This window comes from Trachurus japonicus, unplaced genomic scaffold (assembly GCF_045865225.1).
Source record: "Trachurus japonicus isolate A0001 unplaced genomic scaffold, Traja_1.0 AP030420.1".
Taxonomy (NCBI): Eukaryota; Metazoa; Chordata; class Actinopteri; order Carangiformes; family Carangidae; genus Trachurus; species Trachurus japonicus.
In genome coordinates this window covers 40,850-64,932 of record NW_028220553.1, presented here as the reverse complement: position 1 = coordinate 64,932, position 24,083 = coordinate 40,850, and the positions used below count along the sequence as shown (strand labels likewise).

The window sequence follows — 24,083 nt, the reverse complement described above, 5'->3', positions numbered from 1 at the left end:
CTGACGATCGTCTGTATTGATCCAATTAAAGGTCGGTTGCGAGTCATGTTGTTAACGTCACTGTGTCGTCGTCGGACTGAGGCGTCCGCTCAGTCTGCCCTTTCACAATAAAACGTTCTACTGTCTGATTTAAAGTGCTGATCGATAAAGAGTTTTTATTGATATTCTGATATTTTATCAACTCACGTTTCTACCTGAGCTTTCAGCAAGATCTCATGGTTCTCATTAATAATAATGGATCATTATTTTGTCAAAACATTTTTAAATATTCTGCTTTAATGTAATTTATTGACTATTTTAATCTCTGGTGATTTTATTTTTATATTTTAATCTAAAAATATCAATATTCAGACCAAGATGAGATCGACTTGCATCATAGAAACATAAAACCTGTAGCCAAAAAATATTAAAGTTAGTGTAAAAAAGAAAATACTCTAAATTATTTATCAATAATTAAAATATTTTGCAGATAAATTCTTGTAGAAAATCTAAATTAATGAAAAAAAAAAAAAAAAATTCTGCCTCCAGTTTCTAAAATGCAACAATTTTCTGCTTTTATTTAACAATACGAACATTTTTGATGATTTTAACCTTAATTTTGTTTCATAGAAAACAAGATGATTGATAAATTATCTGCAGTATTGATGATGTCGTTGTTTCACTCACATTAACTCACTTTTTTATCTTCGAGGACAAAAACTCAGTGACCCTCTCTCTCTCTCTCTCTGGACAAATGTTTATTTTCCTTGTGAAGAACTCAAACTTTTGTTTTATAGACAAATCAAGTACAAAAACAATCAATCAATAAAGGTATTGGTGGTCCGTCTCCTGAAGCCGATTCCTTTGGAACCAAGTTTCCAACGAAGAAGCTGGAAAAACTCAAAAGTCCTCGAGTCAAAGAAATGAACGAACGAACATCTGCATCGGTCCGTTATCGACCGATTATTGCCGATCGATCGATACTACGAGGACTGAAGAGAGTGTGACAGAGAAACGTCAGTTCATCGTCCACCGCTACATCACCGACGGCAACGCGCTGCTGCTGCTGCTGATGACATCACAGAGGGGGCGTGGCGTGAAGGCGGGGCTTAGGGCGTCGTAGAGACGGTGGACGGCCACTTCCACCATCTCCCTCAGAGAGTCGTCGTCCGCGCAGGTCACGGCCTGAGGGTCAGAGGTCAGAGGTCAGAGGTCAGAGGTCACCATGGTGTTATCAGCTGATTATTGAGTATTGATTTATACCATTATGATGAACCAGACGTTAAAGGGATAGTTCAACATTTTGGCAAATTCTCCTATCACCATAATCCCTTGGTCGACCAATAGTCGTCATTAGTCGACTAATCATGTCACGACTTCCTGTATCTGGCCCTTCAAATTAAAAGCCCTATAGCCTTTATATATAGTTCAGTTATATTGATTTTGACTTCATTTTAACCAGACACGGCTCCAAATGTTTTTTTTTTTTTTCCTGCGACCAATCGACCAATGAAATTTTGGTTGGCTAATGATTTTTTGGTCGACCAGTGCTTGGTCGACTATTTGGGGGCAGCCCTATTAAATTCTGTGCAAAAAGATGTTGAAACAGTTTTCAATAAAGTAGCTAGTGAATTTAAAAGTACATGGGTTCTGTTTTGTTTTCGTTTTTTTAATCGTGGTATCGAATTAGTATCGAGAATCGTGGAAATTCACAGGTATTGGTATCGACTACTGAAATTCTGGTATCGTGACAACCCCTATACTGTAGGCGAATTTGCCAAAATATTGAACTATCCCTTTAATGTTCGTGTATAGAATAGATGTCAGAAGCTGGACTCACTCTGGTCTCTGGGTCGATGCACGCCGTGACTCCGTCCACCGTCACACTCAGGCTTTTACTGTCTTTGAAATTCACGCAGTCGTCCCCGAACATGTCGCTGAAACAGAAAAAAAAACATTTTACCAGGTGAAAACAGAAAATCTTTCATCTTTACCTTCATTTAAAAGTTTTATTCTCTTATATTTGGATCAATTAGGTTTAATTTTAACTTAAAAAGTGTCAGATTCTACAGTTTTGTCCGATATTTTAACCATTAAAACCATTTTCGAGGTGTAGCTACAGGTGTTCAGACTCACTGCAGCATCAGCTCCAGTCGCTCGACGAACAGCTCCATGTCGAACGTTTCCTTCCTGCCCTCGTGGACTGAAACAAACAAACAAACAAACAAACAAACAAACAAACAAACAAGCGTCAGTAAAGTTTCTGTTCATCAGTGAAATTAAAATAAATTCCCTCGTGATGCGTTCACTGACATTTCTGGGCGGTGGGGTTGGACTGGACCTCCAGGATCACCGTGGTGACGGCGTCTGCGTACATGTCGTTGAGCGGGTTGGCGACCCACTGAGACGAGAACATTTTTATTATTATCATTATTGATTTATATTGCTGCATCAATTAGTTCATAGAGTTTTTTACTTCAATTGTCTGTTGTTTTTACATTCTTCTCTGTTTTATTTGTGTTGAGATTTTTGTAGTGTTTGAAAAAGTGTGATAAAAATAAAAAATTGTCATAATTATTGTATATATCTGTATAATGAATGTATTAACATGTAATAACTGGCTAATAATGTATCTGTAACCAGGTCTGAGTGAGATCTGTGTCTGAAAACATAAATAAAATTATAAAATATACAAAATAGTTTGAAATAAACATGTAGAACAAATACTGAGCATTAATAAAAACCTGACTGCAGCTACATAATCATGTTATAAACTGTATATTTAACGTTTATAAACTGGTTTAAATAAAAACGGACGTGTTCGTGTGCTCGGAGTTAATAAAGTTTTGATAAACAGGTGAGTTTTAGCCACTTCAGGCGACATGTGGTGGATGATGAGTGTAAAAAGTGTCGTGTTGCGTTCGAGTGTCCGACCTCCAGTACGACCACCCCGGCCTCGTGAACCAGCGTGATGCTCTTAAAGATCTTCACCGTGATTTTCTCCGTCCCCTCGACCTGCTCCACGTCGCCTGAAACACACACACACACACACACACACACACACGAAGTTACAGCTTCTACTGCAGCATAGATATATATATATATGTACTGACTAGATGCCGCGTTCCTAGGCAACTCTATTGAGTGGAATGCGTCAACGCGGCGGCCATCTTGGTCAGGGGGAAGCCGTGTCTACTTACTGCACTAGTCAACAGAGGCAGACGTCTATCAACCATTAAAATCGCCATAACTCACCAAATATTCAACCGATTCTCAAGCCGTTTGGTTTATTATAAATGTCAGACACATGTTTATGATACAACAACAACAAAAAATCTTTTTTATGTATTAAACTTACACTTACATACTCAGACACACACCCACATGCATAAATACACTGAACTTAGTTCTACAAGGGTCTGACCGGTCTGACTGCTGGTCAGATGTATATTATGTCTATGGTCAGAAACCCCGGACCAAGATGGCGGCCGTGTTGACGTACGCTGAGAAGCAGAACGCGGCATCCAGTCAGTATATACAGTTATGTTCATAATAATAGCAGTGTGTTTAAAAAGGTGAGTAAACCTCAAAATTCTTCAAATAAATTGTATTTTGAGGAACACAACTGCATTGGGGACACTGCACATTCTATTTCAAACCAAGAAAATTGGAAAAAGTAATTTAATTTGATATATTTTACAGAAAGTCAAGAAATATAATGTTCAAAAAAATAGCAGTGTTGACATCTTTCTTTACACGCTTGCTGGTGTGTTTGGGGTCATTGTCTTGTTTGGGGTCATTTCCTCTTCAGCATACGGCAACATGACTACTTCCAGTATTCTGGTGTACTCAAACTGATCCATGATCCCTGGTATGCCATAAATAGGACCAACACCATAGCACGAGAAACATCCCCATATCATGATGCTTGCACCACCATGCTTGTGGGGGGGTGGGGGTCTTCACTGTGTACTGTGGCTCGAATTCAGTGTTTGCAGGACGTCTGACAAACTGTCTGTGGCCCTCAGACCCAAAAAGAACAATCTTACTCTCATCAGTCCACAAAATATTACGCCATTTCTTTTTAGGCCAGTCAATGTGTTATTTGGCAAATTGTAACCGCTTCATTACATGTATTTTTTTTAACAATGGGACTTTGCGGGGGCTTCTTGGTGGTAGCTTGGCTTCACATAGACGTTGTCTGATTGATACAGTACTCACAGGCAATCTTAGATCTTCTTTGATCCTCCTGGAGCTGATCATTGGCCGAGCCTTTGCCATTTTGGTTATTCTCCGATCCCTTCGAATAGTCGCTTTTCTTTTTCTTCCTCGCCTTTCTGGTTTTGGCTACCATTCTAAAGCGTTTGATATCATTTTAACTGAACAGCCTATCATTTTCTGCACTTCTTTATAGGTTTTCCCCTCTTTTATTAATTTCTTAATCAAAGAATGCTCTTCTTCTTAACAGTGTCTTGAACAACCCATTTTACTCTGTTTTTCAAGGACAAATGCACAGCCAGCATATGCAGCGTCAGTTGCCTTGATCCTTGAATAAGGGCCACCTGTTTAACACCTAGTTTTTTTCACATAATCAATGACCTCAATAATTGAACCTGGCACTGCTATTTTCTTGAACACCTTTCAGTAAATGATTCAGTTTCACAGAATCAGCAGCATGCACGTCATGCCTGTTGGGTCTGTTGGTTTTCTATACCTTTACTAAACCTTCTAGAAAAAGTTGAAAAAAAAAAAGTTGAAATTCTAACAAAATCAGTGATTTATCTTGCAAGTGATGTCGGACTGCTATTATTTTGAACACAACTGTATAATGTATATCTATGCTACTGCAGGAGGAGGAGGAGGAGGAAGAAGAGGAGGAGAAGGAAGAGGAGGAAGAGGAGGAGGAGGAGGAAGAAGAGGAGGAGAAGGAAGAGGAGGAAGAGGGAGGAGGAGGAGGAAGAAGAGGAGGAGAAGGAAGAGGAGGAAGAGGAGGAGGAGGAGGAAGAAGAGGAGGAGAAGGAAGAGGAGGAAGAGGAGGAGGAGGAGGAAGAAGAGGAGGAGAAGGAAGAGGAGGAGGAGTTAGAGGAGTTAGAGGACGAAGGGGGCGGAGCCAACTCACCTGCGAGGCTGCGCAGCTGCGTGACGAGCAGAGAGATCGGTCCAGTGAACGGGATCGCCTGAGTCTGTTTCACCGTTCCCATGGCGAGGTCGGTGTAGTCTGAGGAGGAGGAGGAAGAGGAGGAGAAGGAGAGGAGGAGGAGGAAGAGGAGGAGGAGGAAGGGGGAGGAGGAGGAGGAGGAGGAGAGGAGGAGGAGAGGAGGAGGAGGAGGAGGAGGAGAGGAGGAGAGGAGGAAAATGTGGAAGAAGAGGAGAAGGAGGAGTCTGTTAGTCACTCCATCATTTATGTCTCTACTTTCTTCACGTCTTCATGTTCATGTCTTTCTCTTTCTTTACTTTTTTGTCACTTCTCTCTCTTCTTTGCTTCTGTAGCCTTTTGTCTTTCTTTCTATTTCTTCTCTCTTTCTGTCCGTCTTTTTTCTTCCTACTATCTTTTTCTTGTTTTGCCTTTTTTGTTTGTTTGTTTCTCTTTTTTTCTTTCCTTTTGATTATTTCTTCCTTGATCTTCCTTTCTTTCTACCTTCATTGTCTTTATTATTATTTTGATTATTTTTTTCTTCTTTTCATTGTCTTTCTTTCCTCCTCTTTCTCTCTTTTTCTTTATTTCCTTCCCTCTCTTTTTCTTAAGTATTTCTAAGTATTTCTTCTTTCCTTTTTCTTCCTACTATCTTTTTCTTTCTTTGCCCTTTTTGTTTCTTTTCTTTCTCTCTATTTTCTTTCCTTTTGATTATTTCTTTCTTGATCTTCCTTTTTTCCTGTTTCTTTTCTTTCTCTCTTTCTTTATCTTCCCTCTTTCTTTTTTCTTCGTTTCTTTCCTTCTGATTATTATTTTCTTGGTCTTCCTTTCTTGCATTTTCTTTCAATCTTTCATTAGTTGGGTTTCCATCCACCTTTTCTTATGCGCATTTTGTGAAAATGCGCATAAATACTTGAATGGAAACGCCAGAAATTCGAATAAAGGCAGTAAATGCGCATAAAAGTTTATACGCTTGGAGGGGGTGAATTTGTCAGTGTATCGATTAAAGGAAATGCGAGTTTTTGTGATGGAAACAGATTATGCGAATTGAGGCAGAGTTTGTGGGTGAAGCTGCTGGACTTCACCCAGCGACGCCCCGGTCTCCCAGCTCTCCTCTCTGCACCGCAACACAAACGCGCTCCGTAACCCATAATCTTTTGTTTATGACGGTTAAGACTACACAAACACACGCCGTAACATCGTTATGTAACTTATTGATTTTTCACCGGCTTCGTATGTAAACAGATGCACATGGAGGAGAGGAGCATAACCAAAACAGCGGAAAAGCGAGCGGACTGTCACAGTTCCTACTGTCTTTCTGTGTAAATATCTCATGTTACAACATGAAAACCTGCAGCTTATATTCAAGTGCGGCCTATATATGTATTTTCTTTTAAAATGTAGCTGGTGCGGCTTATACAGGTGCGTCTATAGTCCGGAAAGTACGTAAATTGTCCATGATGTTGAGTGTCAGCTGAGTGTCAACTGTTGGATACAGTCACGCGCTCTTATGACGTAATCTCACGGTGCACTCCTCCTAATCGCAAAACACTAATGAATGGAAACGGGCATAAATTCGCATTTGCTTTTTGCGCATTTTCACAAAATCCGCTTTTAAATTCGATACGACTTGGATGGAAACCCAGCTATTGTCTTTCTTTCCACCTCTTTCTCTCTTTTTCTTTCTTTCCTTCACTCTTTCTTTATTTCCTTCTTTCTTTCTTTCTTTCTTTCTTTCTTTCTTTCTTTCTTTCTTTCTTTCTTTCTTTCTTTCTTTCTATCAACCAACCAACCAATCAGTCCAGATGTTGAGGTTTACTTTCTGTGACAGAAGCAGCTTGAAACATTTGTTGACGGATCAAAAACATTAAACATTCATCAATTATAATAAGTGTTTGACAATACACACACACACACACACACACACACACAGTCTCACACACACACACACGCAGACTGACTGGAGAGGTCGGACGGCGTCAGGATGTGGTAACTGAAGTTTCTCTTCACCAGGATCCCGGAGACTCTCTGACCCTGAGAGCACTTCTCATCCGCCAGCACGCCCATCACCTGCAGCACAGCACAGCAGAGCAAAGCATGCTGGGAGTTAACAACACGGTCCACACCAATACAACAACAACAACAACAACAACACACACAACACACAGACACACACACACACCTTGGCCAGTTTCTCTCCTCTGAAGTTCAGCGTCACGGCTTCAGTGTTTCGCGGGTTGTGGACTTCGATGTGAACCTCGTCGTTGTCTTCGTACTCTCGGATCAGAGCCGCCTTCAGCCGGGCCATCTCGTTCTGCTCGCCGTGCACCAGGATCTGCACACGCACACACACACAGGCACACACACACACACACAGACACACGGACACAAACACACACACAAACCAACTGCATTAAGGTGGGACACTGCAGGTGAATAGGGTAGAAATTTAAACTAACAGACATCACCATGAAACTTCCCAAGTTTATCACTCACATTAAGACAAATATTTTTTGTATTACAAGTTTTGTCAAGTTTTATGTTTAAATATGTAAATGAGGCAATATCTGATGAAATATGCGCTAATTTGCATACATTTCCAGAACCGAAATCTGAACAATGGATAAAGAACCTTTCAAAATTCTTGTTTTATTTTGTTGACATATCAGAGTCAGAAGTTTTTACAGAGGAGGATTTTGGATATCTCTTTTTATCACTCTGTAAATGAGAAAATACTGTCACCAAATTTCTCCATGTTTTTATGAATAAAATGTTGTATAAATCAGGCTGTGGATGATATATCAACAATCCCCTCTGTAAAAACCTTCAGAATATAGACAGGAATAAAACTGGAAGGTTTGGTGTCTGTAGGTGCTGCTGAAGTGGAGATTTCGGGTCCAGAGTCTGAGGAAAAACTCATTTTGAGAAAACGGCCTTTAAAGATTTGTACTGTAAAATTCCATAGATCATTAATGTGAATCGCACTTTTACGATTGGTCGCGGATACGGAGGAAACGACAATTTTTGGATCCACATAATTGTTCAGGAGAGAGAGGGAGCTTTACAGTGATACCTGACATAACTTTTGGTGAATTTAGGAGAAATCTACTGATGAAAGAGACAAAATGAAGTAAAATAAAAAACCTTAATGTGGATTTTCTACCATTTCTTTCCACTTTTCTGAGAGAAAAATAGCCCAAAATCTCAAAATTGATCAGTGCATGAAAAAACAGTGTTTTTGCCTGTTAGTGTGTCGGATTAAACCCAAAGGATCCAGGAACATCGCTTTGTGGATTTAATTAAATAGTGTGGATTTAAATAGTGTGTGTCTGTGTGTGTGTGTCTGTGTGTGTTGTTTTTACCACGTGCGGCGGTTTGAGCGCCCGGATGAACTCGCTGGTCTGCTGGTAGTCGGTGTGAGCGGAGAAGGAGATGTAGTCGACCGACATCTTGAGAGGAAGCTTCTGTCCCGACATGGCGGCGATCTCATCAGGCTCCGTCATGATGTGCTGCAACACACACACACACATTACACACATACATACACACACACACACACACACAGTACATTAAATAACCTGTGTGAAAAGTTTCATCATTTAAAATAATATAAAAATATTATTAAAAGTTCATTAAACCCCAGCGGCACTTGAACGCAACACGACACACTCTTCTGATCGGTCCTACGTCGTTAACACAGGCGTCTGTCACAGGTTCAGATTCTTGTTACGTAGCCACATTAAACTCAACATTATCAATAAAACTGACCGGACTGATCCAATACTGGGAACATCTATTGATGCCGATCAATAATATAATTTAAATAAGAGTCTTATTTCTGGTTTTTATTCAGATACACACACTGTAAAAGATTTTGTTTCAGCAATTACACTGTTCTCAGTCAGAGTTATTTGTGTTGTTGTTGTTCTTGCCATCGCAGTTATTATCTCCAAACGATAAGATACCGATAAAGGAGAAGTTATGAATAAAGAAAGATGCATTTGTGGCAGACAAACTAATTTTACAGCTGTTATTGTCTATTTTTATTTATTGCTGTGATTGTTTATTTGATTTCACTCTCTCACTCTCTGTTGTTCTTAACTTGTCTCCAAAAGTGAACACAGACCTGACATTTCTAAAACCAGTGGAGGAAACGTTTCACTTCCGGTGATAATAAAAAAAAAAACTGCAGAAGGGACCAGAGGTGTCGCAGGTTCGATTCCCACCTTGGCGAGCGTCCCCTCCACGCAGTAGCCGGCGATGATGACGCCGTTCCTCTTGTCCGTGCACCAGCTCTCAAACAGCTCCCGGGACAAACCGCTCTGCATCATGCCGGGCGACGCCATCACCACGCTGGGCCCGATGTCGTCGAAGTGCTCCATGCTCTGACACACACACACACACACACACACACACACACACACACACACACACACACACACACACACACACACACACACACACCCACACACCCACACACACACACACACACACACACACACACACACACACACACACACACGTCAGAAAACAAACGACAACGACAATGGAAACAGGCAATAGCATACATAGGGTTGCAAAATATCGGGTATCGGGTAATATCGGAAACTTTCTATGGGAATAAACGGGAATAAATCCGAAATTTACAAAATTGAAGGTTGGCCCTTAATAAGCAATTAGTAATATTTTACTCAACATTCATGTTTTTGTTGTTCAGTAAAATAGCTGATTGTTCATACAAGAATTAAAACTTGATAAAGTTCTACTCACAAATAAATCAATCCGAGAGTATGTGTCACTGATGCGAGCTGACATAGCCAAAACTCGGGAGGAAATCGAGAGAAATGGCGACGAAAACCGCAGAGAATGAGTAAAAAGAAGAATTGGCACAAAAAGGGCTCCCACACCATCCCACCATCCCAACAAATAATCAGTACACTGGACTTTTGCTCTCTGTCAATTGGACCATCTTGTGACTTTGTGACTTTTGTGACATGCCTGGCAATAAGAAGAGACTGTTGTTCGCTCATGACGGACACATGTGCAGACACACACGTAATCCTTATGCTCTATCTAGAGCTGGACTTCAATTTCTTCAACTCTACATACTGCCTAATGCTGCAACACATTATGTCAAAATGTCAAATGTTGAAAAAAAAAAAAAGAAAAAGTGAGAAATGTCATGTCAAAAAAAAAAAAAAAAAAATGTTATGTCAAATTGTTAAATTTTGAAAATACTGGAAGAATGTTATGTCAAAAATGTAACATGCAGAAAAAATGAATATGTGAGTATTGGGGGCGGGACTAGATAAGCTTTTGCTTCTCCCGCTTTCCCTTTCGGTCATGTGTATTGTATTATTGGATTAAGATGATGTGTGATGATGATGACTAATTGACATGCATCCTTGCATGGATGTCTGCTTATGACGAAACAAAATATTTACATTTATGTTTGGATATGATACAGTTTGTTTAAATTACCCCAAATTTCCAGTTAATCCCCATAAATTCCCATAATTTCCCATAATTCCCATGGATATTTTCCAATTTGGAATAAAAAACTGGAAATTTTCCGCCCCTTTGCAACCCTAAGCATACACAACGTATACACTGACAATACACTGACCAAAACAGACAAAACAGAAAACAAAGGACAGAACAAACCTGACGACACAATAAAACAGGACAGAAAAGTAAAAACAAAAACAAAACAAACCTTCAGGTTGCTGATGTGCTTGAAGACGAAGGGGTTGTTGATGTTGATGGCCTTGCGGATCTTGTCGTTCATGGCGTTGATGTAGGTCTGGTACACGGCCATGCACTTCCTGGCCAGAGACGAAGCGTAGAAGATCGGGATGTCGTGGAGCTCCGGGTGGTTCTGCCAGTACTCGTCTGGTCCACACACACACACACACACAAATAAAGTTAACAAACCTACTGCTATGAGTATAGGGATTATGGCAATGGACCAATTTGCCAAAATGTTGAACTATCCCTTTAAGGTAAAAATCCTGCATAGTTCCTCTTTAAAGGTATAGTATGTAGGAATTCCCCCCATCTAGCGGTGCGGTTGCATATCTGAACGTATTCTTAATGTTGCATTCACCTGAAATCGGGCAGACGTCAGACAGACAACAGACGCTGCATGTAACAGGATAAACAAGCGTTTATGTAAACAAGTGGTCCGCCAGCACGAGGCAAAATAATACAGGCGTGACAATATGTTGTCATGGTGATGTCGTATTGTTTACCCGACCCACGTTTTACCGGCTTTCTCTCGTCGAGTAAAATGACATCCGGTTGGTTTGCCGACGGCCGTCTGCCTGACTGCACCTGAATGCAACACCAGTGCCTCCGTCCTTCCTCACACTACACAGAGGCAGGGCCGTTGTATAGGGGAGAAAGGTGATGATAATTCTAGGGGCCCAGCACCCAGTGGGGCCCATAAAAAACCCCAGTAGTCTAATCTTTGTATGACTGATTTATTCTGTGTAAGACCCTGACTAATACTCATAGTACACTGTAAAAACTCAACATCCTTCCAAGAATATTTGTCTTATTTCTTGTCCAAATGTCTCATTTCTAGTCAAAACTAATCTCTTTCCACTTAAAATAAGACTCATAACCTAAAAATTAACTTGTTTTTAGATAATTTTCACTTGTTTCAAACTAATTTTCACTTGAAATAAGTAGAAAAATCTGCCAGTGAAAGCAAGTTTTTTGTGCTTGTAATAAGGAAGAAAAACTTGTTCCACTATCATATTTTTTCTACTTATTCCAAGTGAAAATATGCTTGAAAGAAGTAAAAAGTGTCTAAAAACAAGCTACTTTTAATATTCTGAGTCTTATTTTAGGTATAATGATATTTGTTTTGACTAGAAATTACATTTTGACTAGAAATAAGACAAATATTCTTGGTAAGATACTTGGGTTTTTGCAGTGTAATGTTGCATTAGCATCAAAACAAGGTAGGCTACTAGGCTAAATAAAAAATGATAATACATACGTAGTCTAAGAAAAAAAACTGGAAAAGTTAGGGGGAGGGGCCCACTTTAGTATTCTTTAAGGGGGCCCAGAATTCCTAGCAACGGCCCTGCACAGTGGTGACAGTTTTAACAGGCCGAGCCGACAGCTCCGCTGAGTTTCCGTGGTTACCTACGGTCACGATGCAACATGGCCGCCTCGGTTCGGTGCGTCGCCCACTCATGTATTTGTAACGACTTGTAACAACTCATTCTAAGGTACGAGAAAGCTTTCATTTGTATGCGGGTGTGATTCGACTTCAGTGAAATACGTATTTATGAAAGCAATATTTGATTTTTGCTACTAAAAAGCCAAATAAGTTACACACTGGGGCTTTAACGAGTGTGTATGGTGAATGAAAATGTTTCTGTGTGATCCATAGACAGAAACACGTCCCTTAGTTTAATCTTGTAAATAAAACTTGAAGCTTGAATTTATTTTTCCCTCAGCTGAAGGGAAAGCGCCACTCTTAGGTCGCCGTGCATCGTCATGGCGTCGTTGTTGCCGTGGTCTCACCGAGGATGAGCAGCAGCTCCTGCGCTCGGCCCAGAGCGAACACGGGGATCAGACATCGACCTTCTCTGTTGACGATGTCGTGGACCGTGTTGCAGAACCGAGCCTCTCGCTCCTCCCGCTTCTCGTGGATGTGAGTCCCGTAGGTCGACTCCTGACACACACACACACACACACACACACACACAACAAACACACACACACAGGTTCAATGTTAAGTGTCTGTGCTCTGTGTTTAAATAAAGATTGAACAGGTTGAACGGCTCCACTCACGGTGATGAGGATGTCTGGTTTGACGCTGGGGATCTCCGCCGCCATCAAGTGTCTGTCCTCCTGACGGGAGAAGTCTCCTGTGTACAACAACTACACACACACACACACACACACACACACACACACACACACACACACACACACACAGGGATGCAAACGGGTCAGGACCAAAAAAGAGAGGTATTGTCTGGCGGGGGGGGGGGGGGGGGGGGGGGCTCACCATTAACAATATCACAGAAAAGTCAATTTCCAGTAGTTCAACCCCAACCAAGTATTGAGTGCATATAGATGGACAGTTTTCAGAAGGCCAACATTTCTATATTAAAAATGCTTTAAAAAAATAAAAACCATTGCAATATTTCAATTTTGGAGATACTGATTTTTAGGTCTTCACTGAATGTTAGTCATAATTATTACTATTAAAATAAACTGAAGAAATAAAGACATGGGATTTAACATCCCATTCAGTGTGTAATGGACATATAGGCCTATATAATGTGTTAGTTTCACTTTAATTGAACACATTCTACATGGCGGAGGCGACGTCTTTCCACTTAGGGCTTCCTTCACCTCTGAAACGGGGCAGAGCTCCATGGAAACACCTGCCTGACACAGCAACGTAGGGAACCGTGCACGTCCGTGGAGCTGTGCGCCGCGGACGTGCACGGGGGAAAAAAACGGCGTCACCGCTTTGGGTAACGTGCGTGCATGTCGCGCGTCTACATTGGAGGTCGGCTGTTATCAGTATAATCAGAGACCATGAATGAGTTCGCCTCACGTGATTGTCACTGTCAGCCTGTTAGAAAAACATTTTACTGACCCCAGCTGAGACGCTGAGACCCCCCCCCCTCAAAACAAAAACTCTTCGGATCTGAACGATTCACACAAGTCACCTAATTGACCCTTCGCGTAAGCCCCGCCCCCTTGGTTACTGTTGCTACGCCGGGCAAGCTTTCACTCCCAGCCATGCTCCTGGCAGTATTTGGTATCGATTTCAAAGGAAATATCAGCAAATTTCTGGATAAACTGTTCTGAGATAATAGAGAGAAGAAGTCACAAAGATCATTCATAGTTTTCAGTGACGTGACTCGCGCAGGAGGATAAAACATCTGTTCAACGACACGACTGGACAATGTACAGAGCAGCAGTAAGGACCGGTAATTTTACCGTCTATCAACCCACCAAGACTTAGGTCATCTCACTGGTCATGAAACGTTGTCAAACTCTAAGTTTTTGGGCGATTGTGAACCACATACAGTTTTCGCTGCTGTTTTGTTTTCTCCCACCGCTGTATCAGTCAGTGAAAGCAGTCCCTGCCTGGAGGATCCCTCGCCTAAAAGCCCAGGTAAAAGCCCTAAAAGTACAGCTGTCATTTCGGAGGTGAACATATGGTTTTCCCCATATCTACACTTGCTCAAGTCGAAAAAAAAAGTCCGCTCATATCTGAACATCTCTATATTGCTTCTGCCGCCGCCGCCGCCGCCGTAGTAGCAGCAGCAACAACATCCTTCTCTACAAACAAATGTTTTTCGTCCTAGTCTCAAAATGTGTCCACAAAAGCAAACGTAATGACTCACTGCGGAAAGCTTGCCAGGCCTATAGTTACGGTTGCTAACGTAGGATTGGACAATAGCCGTTTGTGGGAGGAGTTGGCGAAGGGTCAATTGGTCATGAAAAAAGCGAGTTTCGCTTTTCGGCGCGCTGTTTGCATCCCTGTGTGATGTTCAGGGACAGTCAGGACAGTCTGAGGACTGACAGCTCTGAGGTTGAAGTTTATATTAATGCACCATGACACTGTGGCAGGTCTCTGTACTAGGGATGTGAATCTTTGGGTGGCTCACGATTCGATTCCGACTTTTAGGGTCACGATTCGATTCAAAATCGATTTTCGATTCAACCGATTCTTGATTTTCTTTTTGCGATTTTTAGTTTGCTTTATTAACACCAGACCATGTGAAAACGTTGAATGATGATGATGTCTACAGACTATTATATCAGAAGCCATATTTCCCCCCAAAAAATGCACATCACATGTTTCAGATTTATTCAGCAGCAATATATTCGAACCATTTAAAGTTAACTGCTACATGAAGCTGATTTTATAGGCTACTCTCTTTTCAAAAGCCTGGACTGAAGGATGTGAATATTTGGGTGTCTCTTCGATTCAAAATCAGTTCTCATGCACATGCACATGGACATGTAGCCTATCTGTAACAAAGGCTGCTAAAAAAAAAAAAAAAAAAAGAGACGGCACTCTGCTCTCAGGCCAGCTCACCTGCAGCCTGTCTGCAGCGCCACAGAGGAGCTGTCAGAGCTGCTGCTGCTGCTGGTCCTCTCTCTTCAGCCTGCTGTTTGGCTGCACTTTGTATGAGTTTAAAAAAGTGAAGATCTAACGTCACCTGAGCACCGATCAGCTGATCCAGAGCGCAGTGGATGTGGCTGCTCACACCGTGTCCTAACTGGATGCGACGCGAACGAGCGTCCGACAATCGCGTCACATCTGACGCTCTCTGTCCACACTGAATCCGTGCGTCTGTGGGAATGGAAGCACATCAGCTGTGCGCTCGCCCGCTCGACAGACTGGAGACGTAACTACCCGGTTAAAAGATGGGTGAATTGTGCCTTTTAAACAGAAAACAAGTTTCTTGAAATATAGAGCCAACAGCAAGTTGTCTCTATAGTGTAGGAACACGAGTTGTAAAAAACATAATGCAGGGTGTAAATGATAGTAATTGTTTTGAGCTGCCATCTCAGCCTTCCTGTGTCTTGTCTGCTGATTCCCCCCTTTATTTTTCTCACTCAAGTGCCTGTAAAAGTCAGTGTATCACTGCCATCTAGTGGTCAGTTTTCTGGGGTATAAAAGGGAGGAGGCCACTGTTACCTGTAAGCTCTTCCTGTGGGTGTGTGCGCTCACCTGTGCGCATCACCACCATCCTCCCTTTGTTCTCCCCTGGTTGGCTCAGTGTTTGTGCTGCTGGCTTTGTTTGAAGCATGTCCGTGGCTCGTTGAGTGAGTTTTCTTTGTTGAATTATTTGTAATTTTTGTGTTGGTGTAGGTTCCCTTATGGTTTGGTTTTGTTCTGTTATCAGGAGACAGTGACACACAGTATAGACGGCACCTTCCATCCTCCTATTAGCCCCTTGGTTTGTGGAACAAGGTGTGTATCTTAATTTTGGGCCAGTACTTTATTTTTGATGTTTTGTTTTATTTTTTGGTTTTGGGGTGATGCCGTTCAAATTATATTTTTATTCCTTAAATAAGGTTTTAGTGATTTTGTAATGGGTTAATAAAATGTGGTTTGTTTGTTTGCCTTTTTATAGTAATAAATTGGGTGTTTTTGAATCTGTGTTGGGGAAGTGGTATGTGAAGTGCAATGTGTTAAACTTTTTCTTCTTGTGTTTTTTGTATATTCCCTCAGTTTTCACGGTGCTACACCAAAGAAATAAACTCATGCACCCGTAAGGAACTCTCCGCCTCTTTTCTTGGGGAACCAAGGGCCGCTACAGTGAAAACTTGACCATCACGTCCGAGCCATCCTCGTCATCCTTCGTCAGCAGCCGACACAGCCCACGCAGCCTGCACTTTGGCACACACGCAGTAAATGAACAGTAACCCATCTTCTAAAGGTACAGCCAAATGCAGTAAGAGACACTGGACTGAAATAATAAAGAAACGGGAGAAAGAAAGAAAATGGAGCAACGCACTGAATGTTGTTTTTGAGTTAAATGTCAAGAATAAACATGAAGTAGAAATTAAATGTTTCAAGGGTTTAAGAGTCAAATACACGGTAAAGGCCACAGTAGCCCATGTATTTTATCCGTGAATGATACACTTACAATGTCTCTTTACATGAAAATGTTGAAAGGGTAAAGAGCAATATAAGTTTTTATGCTCATAGCTGTTGCGTGTTCATTTGGCTACAGTTATGATATTTTATTGTTAAATAATGTGTGAAGGCATCACCTTGTGAACTAAATTAACCACAGCCCAGTTATTTGAACACAAACCTTTAATACAATAAGCCTCATAAAATGTCACTCAAATCACAAAAGATGGACAACATTAATGGTCAATCATCCAGGTCCAGCTCCCGTGAAAGAACTTTAACAGACAAGGGTCGGGAGCTGCGAGAAGAGAGGGCTAAACAACATGAGAAAGACTTCATAAAAGCATACAGCTCTTGGAAACAAATAGCAAGAGACTCCAGAACAAAACTGAAGGGATTCTGCGCATTGGACGACCTTGACAGTATTCAACAAAACATAAAAGCCGAACATGAGACAGTGTGTGAATTCTATGAGCCTATCAGACGCAACTGCACCTCCACCCCAGAAATTACCAAGAAAATGGACGCCTGCATCTCCCTCACAATGGAGATCTGTGATCTTGTTTGTAAAAGAAAAGGAACTATTGAAAACATGTTTAATGATGAACTGGAGAAGGAGAGGGTAAGGGAGATATTAAATAAAAATGAACATGGCTCCATTTTTGGATACACCGACACAGAAACAGTAATCTCAAAGGCGTCCTCTAGTAAACAAACTGAAGCTGAAGCAGAACCCTCAGTAAAATCTGGATATGCGAAGGAAATGCAGAAAACAAAGACACCTTCGGTCCACTCCTCCCTCTCTATGGTTTCCAGCAAACGAGCCGAAGCTGAAGCAGAGCTTTTAGTAAAACTGGAGAAGTCAAGGGCAATGCAAAAAATACAAGTTCAACAAGTAAAATTGTGTCAAATGGAAAATGAATGGAAGCAGAGTGAAGCAAAAATGCTGGCAGAAATAAGGCAGAAGGAGGCTGAAATGCTTTTTAAACGAGAAGAGGAGAAGTTAAAGTTAAGACAGCTGGAAGCTGAAAACGAGGTGGAAGTAGCAGCAGCCCGGGTAAGAGCCTATAAAAATCTTGAAGGCAGTGTGAAGAATCAGGAAGAAGAGAGCGGGCCTGCTGAGATTCACTCTGTGCATCAAAGGGTGGAGTCCAGCTATTCGCTAAACCCACGGGCTGCTCCATTTCTTTCTCAGATCTCTCCTGAAACAACAAGTCAAGACACAGTCAGTTTAGCCCAAGCCATTGCAAGCTCTTTAAGTGTAAGCAGGCTGTCTCCCCTGAATTAATAACATTCACTGGTGACCCCTTAAAATTTATTGACTGGAAGATCTCCTTCATGGCCCTTATTGACCAGAAGCCCCTCCCAGCCTGTGAAAAAATGCTCTATCTTAAACATTATCTCTCAGGAGAAGCACGCAAGGCTGTGGAGGGATTCTTTTACCGGAATTCTGAAGATGCTTATTATAGCGCCTTGGCATTGTTGCAGGAAAGATATGGAAATCCCTTTATCGTCCAAAAGGCCTTCCGCGATAGACTTTTGAAATGGCCCAAAATTAGTGGAAGCGACCCTCCAGCCCTTAGAGAATTTGCAGACTTCCTAAAGGGCTGTGCTGAGGCCATGCCCCATGTTAAGGGGCTAGACATCTTAAATGACTGTGAGGAAAATCATAAACTACTTAAGAAGTTACCAGATTGGATTGTGCACAGATGGAGTAGAATCGTTGTGGATGAGTTGGATGCATCTGGTGATTATCCAAGCTTTTCTCGTTTTACAGATTTTATACAAAAGGAAGCCCGAATAGCATGCAACCCCATTGCATCCCCATTCCTGATTAACTCCAAGGCCATGGATGACAGACTACCCAAAAGAGCAAGTACTCTAAATACAAGCGCCCAGTCTAATAACCCCTCTGCTGTGACCCACAAACAAACTTATTTTAAGTCAAAACCACCTTGCTTAGTGTGTGAGGACGAAATGCATGGAATAGCTAAGTGCCCTACCTTTGCAGAGAAATCCATGGAAGATAAAAGGACATTCATTCGAGAAAACCAACTTTGTTTTGGCTGTCTGTGGAAGGGCCATGTCATAAAGGACTGCAAAAGGCGACACACATGTAGTGCATGCGGCCGGCGTCATCCTACCTGCCTGCATGAAGAAAGGGGAACTGCATCTATGGCAGCTTTGGAGCAAAATTCTACTTCCACAGAGGACAGCAGAAGTCAGGAAATCCACAATGTACTGTCCCATGCCGTGACTCAAAGTTCTTCCTCCACCTCTAATATTGTACCTGTATTTTTGTCATCAGTGAAAGAACCAAACAGAGAGCTGCTCACTTATGCTTTACTTGACACTCAGAGCGACTCAACCTTTATTTTGGAGGATTTGCTCAAGGAACTTAATGTGAACGCATCATCTGTTCAACTGAAGCTAAGCACAATGACAGCTGTCGACACTATCATATCAAGCAAGATTTCCCATGGGCTGCAAATTAGAGGAATTCATTCTGAAACCCACATTCAGCTACATAAGGCTTACTCCAGGGATTTTATCCCAGTGGACAGATCTCATATTCCAACTGCCAAGACAGCTCTGCAGTGGCCACACCTGAGACACCTAGCTGACAAACTTCCACCACTGCAAGACTGTGAAGTGGGGTTACTAATTGGATATGATTGTCCATTAGCACTGGCCCCTCTGGAGGTCATCAGAGGTGATGGAAACGAACCCTTTGCACAGAGAACCGAGCTTGGGTGGAGTATAACAGGCTCATCTAATCCCCATCTCGACAGACTGGGAAACCAGAGCTTCGTGCACAGAATTGCAGCGAAGGAAATACCAACTCCATCAGTCACTGAAGTTCTTAAAATTCTTGAGTCTGACTTTAATGAGAAGGGATATGAAGACAGGTATGTGTCACAAGATGATGTTCGCTTCATCCAACTCCTAAGCGACAACATAAAGCAGAGAGAAGACACACATTATGAGCTCCCCCTCCCCTTTAAGAGCAGCATTCCACCATCACTACCAAATAACAAAAGACTGGCCCTTGTCCGTCTGCAATCTTTGAGGAGGAAATTGAAGAACAATAAACAGTATCATGATCATTATAAAACCTTTATGGAAGAAACCATCAGCAGAGGAGACGCTGAACCAGTCCCCCCCCTGCTGAGAGAGATACTGTGTGGTACATACCGCACCACGGTGTATACCACCCACAAAAACCAGACAAGTTAAGGGTGGTTTTTGATTGCTCAGCAAAGTTCCGTGGAGTCTCCCTCAATGATACTCTCCTGACCGGTCCAGACTTAATTAATTCACTGGTGGGAGTCCTCTGTCGCTTCCGGAAGGAAGCTGTGGCTGTTGTATGTGATATTGAAAGGATGTTTCATCAGTTTTTTGTTCCATCTCGAGTTCGAAACTATCTGAGGTTTTTGTGGTGGGAGCATGGAGATTTGGAAACAGAACCCCAAGAATACCAGATGGCCGTCCATCTTTTTGGTGCTGCCTCATCCCCTGGTTGTGCCAACTTCGGCCTTAAGTATTTAGCACAGCAATACAGATCTGTTCATCCTTCAGCCTCAGCCTTTATCGAGAAGAACTTTTATGTAGATGACGGCCTAACCAGTGTTTGTTCAATCAAGGAAGCTAAAGACTTGATTGTTGAAGCACAAAGGTTGTGCAAAAGAGGAGGTTTGCGCCTACATAAGTTCAACTCAAATAGGCAAGAGGTTCTCAGCTGTGTTGATCCCTCAGAAAGGGTGACAACTGCTAAATCCCATGATTTTGGCTTGGATGTGACATCAGTCGGATGTGCACTTGGCATTCAGTGGTCAATAGAAGATGACACCTTCAGTTTTAATATCAACTTAAGGGACCAACCTGCTACTCGCCGGGGTATTCTCTCAGTTATCGCCTCCTTGTACGACCCTCTAGGCTTTGTCGCCCCCTTTGCCTTGCTTGGGAAGTGCATTTTGCAGGAATTGTGTCGCACGGGCAAGGGATGGGATGAGCCCCTTTCTGAGGATGTACATTCACGGTGGGAGGAGTGGAAAGGTGGCCTCCAAAACCTGAAAGAAGTAAAGATATCCAGATGCTATCACCCACACAACTTTGGCAACATTGTAAGGACAGAACTGCACTACTTCTCGGACGCTAGTAATGTGGGTTATGGTGCATGTTCCTATGTACGGTACATTAATGACAGAAATGAAATACACTGCAGCCTTGTGATGGCCAAAGCAAGAGTGGCACCCATAAAAATCTTGAGCATTCCGAGGCTGGAGCTTTCAGCTGCTGTAATCTCTGCCAGAATGAGCGTCATGTTGAAAACTGAACTTGAAATGAAAATTGATGAGGAGTTCTTTTGGACAGACTCTCAAGTTGTGCTGGCATACATCAATAATGATGCTAGAAGATTTCATGTGTTTGTCGCAAATCGCCTGCAAGTGATTAAGGAAAAAAACAGACCCTGGTCAGTGGCATTACGTTGAGACGTCAGAGAATCCAGCTGACCATGCATCTAGAGGCCTACATGTCTCCAATATCTCCTCAACAAGCTGGATGTCAGGACCCAAATTCCTGTGGGAGCAAGAGGTGAAACCTAGACCAAACTACTCCACTGAACTTCTGGTCGGTGACCCTGAAGTTAGAGCAGTTCAAGTGAATGTAGCCACCACTAACACCAGTGACTCCAACAGTGTGCTCGATGCTTTGAGCCGATTTTCATCTTGGTTAAAACTTCTCAAGGTTGTTGCAAGAATTAAAAGGCTGGCATCCAAGCGAAGACATGGTAATAATGTGACTGTGGAAGAACGAGAGAGAGCAGCTGATGTGGTTATTAAGCTTGCTCAGCAGCGAGCATTTTCCCAGGAGATGAAAACACTTGAAAGAGGAGGTAGTCTCCCTAGTTCCAGTCCTCTTTTCCGCCTTGATCCTATTGTGGATAAGGGCCTCTTTCGGGTGGGTGGGAGGCTAAAGCAATCATCCCTCAGTCAAGAACTAAAACATCCAGTCATCCTTCCAAAGGGCTCTCATGTTACTCAGCTCATTTTGTCACATTACCATGACAGGATTTGCCATCAAGGCCGAAGTCAAACTCAAATGGAGCTTAGAGCCAACGGATTTTGGATTATTGGTGGGAGTAAATCTGTTGCCAGGCTGATATACAATTGTGTGAAGTGTAGGAAGCTTCGACGCCCAGTAGAGGAGCAACGTATGGCTGAGCTTCCAATCGAACGAGTCGAGGTGTCAGCCCCCTTCACATATAGTGGTATGGATGTGTTTGGACCGTTCATTATCAAAAGGGCCCGCAAGGAACATAAGAGATATGGACTCATCTTTACCTGCCTCTCTTCCCGAGCTGTTCACATTGAAATGTTGGAAGATCTGTCGACAGACACATTTATGAATGCCTTAAGATGTTTCATCAGCCTCAGAGGAGCTGTGCGCCAACTCCATTGTGATCATGGCACAAACTTTGTGGGAGCCAGGAACGAGCTCAGAGAAGCATTAAAGCAGTGTGATGTCACTCAACTCGAGGCTCAACTGGCGGATAAACAATGTGAGTTCATTTTCAATGCCCCCGCGGCAAGTCATGCTGGTGGTGTTTGGGAGCGACAAATCCGGACTGTGAAGAATGTGTTGAACGCCACTCTTTCTCTCTGTCCTGGCAGACTTGATGATGCTTCACTTCGAACTCTGTTCTATGAAGCTATGGCCGTTGTTAACAGTCGCCCGCTGAATACAGATGGCATCAATGATCCCACATCACTAGAGCCCTTGACACCTAATCATCTAATCCTGATGAAGCCCAAAGTCGCTCTTCCACCCCCAGGGAAATTTGTGAAGGAAGACATGTATGCAGCAAAACGGTGGCGACGAGTGCAATATCTGATTGAACAGTTTTGGAGTCGCTGGAGGAAAGAATACCTTTTGAATATTTCTACAAGGCAAAAGTGGCATGTGCCTCGGCGTAACCTTAGAGTTAATGATGTTGTCATCATCAAGGATGATTTTCTTCCCAGAAATCAGTGGCAGTTGGGACGAGTGGTTGAACCCATCCAAGGGAGTGATGACCTAGTGCGTAAGGTCAAAGTGCAAGTGGGAGATCGGAAATCATCAGGGAAACTCACAATTGTCGAAAGACCCATTCAGAAGTTGGTGCTCTTGTTAGAGAATGAGCAACTTGGTGTTTGCTAGTGTTATGCCAATCTGTTAACATTTGTGGTTCAATACAGTGATGGCAAAGGTTATGAACCTGAACCCAAGGGAAATGTATTACTTGTTAAAAGGAAGAAAAAGAAAAAAAAAAAAAATCATGTATGATTCATTGAGGACATATTTATCATAACATGATTGGTGGGAGTGTAAATGATAGTAATTGTTTTGAGCTGCCATCTCAGCCTTCCTGTGTCTTGTCTGCTGATTCCCCCCTTTATTTTTCTCACTCAAGTGCCTGTAAAAGTCAGTGTATCACTGCCATCTAGTGGTCAGTTTTCTGGGGTATAAAAGGGAGGAGGCCACTGTTACCTGTAAGCTCTTCCTGTGGGTGTGTGCGCTCACCTGTGCACATCACCACCATCCTCCCTTTGTTCCCCCTGGTTGGCTCAGTGTTTGTGCTGCTGGCTTTGTTTGAAGCATGTCCGTGGCTCGTTGAGTGAGTTTTCTTTGTTGAATTATTTGTAATTTTTGTGTTGGTGTAGGTTCCCTTATGGTTTGGTTTTGTTCTGTTATCAGGAGACAGTGACACACAGTATAGACGGCACCTTCCATCCTCCTATTAGCCCCTTGGTTTGTGGAACAAGGTGTGTATCTTAATTTTGGGCCAGTACTTTATTTTTGATGTTTTGTTTTATTTTTTGGTTTTGGGGTGATGCCGTTCAAATTATATTTTTATTCCTTAAATAAGGTTTTAGTGATTTTGTAATGGGTTAATAAAATGTGGTTTGTTTGTTTGCCTTTTTATAGTAATAAATTGGGTGTTTTTGAATCTGTGTTGGGGAAGTGGTATGTGAAGTGCAATGTGTTAAACTTTTTCTTCTTGTGTTTTTTGTATATTCCCTCAGTTTTCACGGTGCTACACCAAAGAAATAAACTCATGCACCCGTAAGGAACTCTCCGCCTCTTTTCTTGGGGAACCAAGGGCCGCTACAGTGTCTCCATGTGACCAGACTGAGATCTGCTGCAGCAACAAAGCGTCAGTGCGGCGGCTTCAGGACGGAGCCGCTTTAAGAAAATAAAAAATAAAAAAAGTCGTAAAAGTTTGTGAAACCAGCACAGGAGGAGGACGTGAGCGGGACAAACCGGGCACCGTCCGTCCCGTCCGTCCCGTCC

General features: G+C 42.3%; 1 protein-coding gene across 1 annotated transcript; it reads right to left on the bottom strand.

The window, feature by feature from the left end:
* Positions 1 to 1,014: 1,014 nt before the first annotated feature.
* On the bottom strand, positions 1,015 to 16,539 carry LOC146960395 (cleavage and polyadenylation specificity factor subunit 3-like). The gene is made up of 14 exons (XM_085772411.1): positions 16,441 to 16,539; positions 12,923 to 13,012; positions 12,653 to 12,803; positions 10,830 to 11,005; positions 9,340 to 9,498; positions 8,476 to 8,622; positions 7,296 to 7,448; positions 7,075 to 7,183; positions 5,099 to 5,197; positions 2,914 to 3,008; positions 2,293 to 2,380; positions 2,116 to 2,182; positions 1,820 to 1,916; positions 1,015 to 1,164 (listed from the first exon to the last, which is right to left on the bottom strand). The coding sequence occupies exons 1-14, from the start codon at positions 16,537 to 16,539 to the stop codon at positions 1,015 to 1,017; spliced, it is 1,680 nt and encodes a 559-aa protein (XP_085628537.1).
* Between the last annotated feature and the right edge of the window lie 7,544 nt (positions 16,540 to 24,083).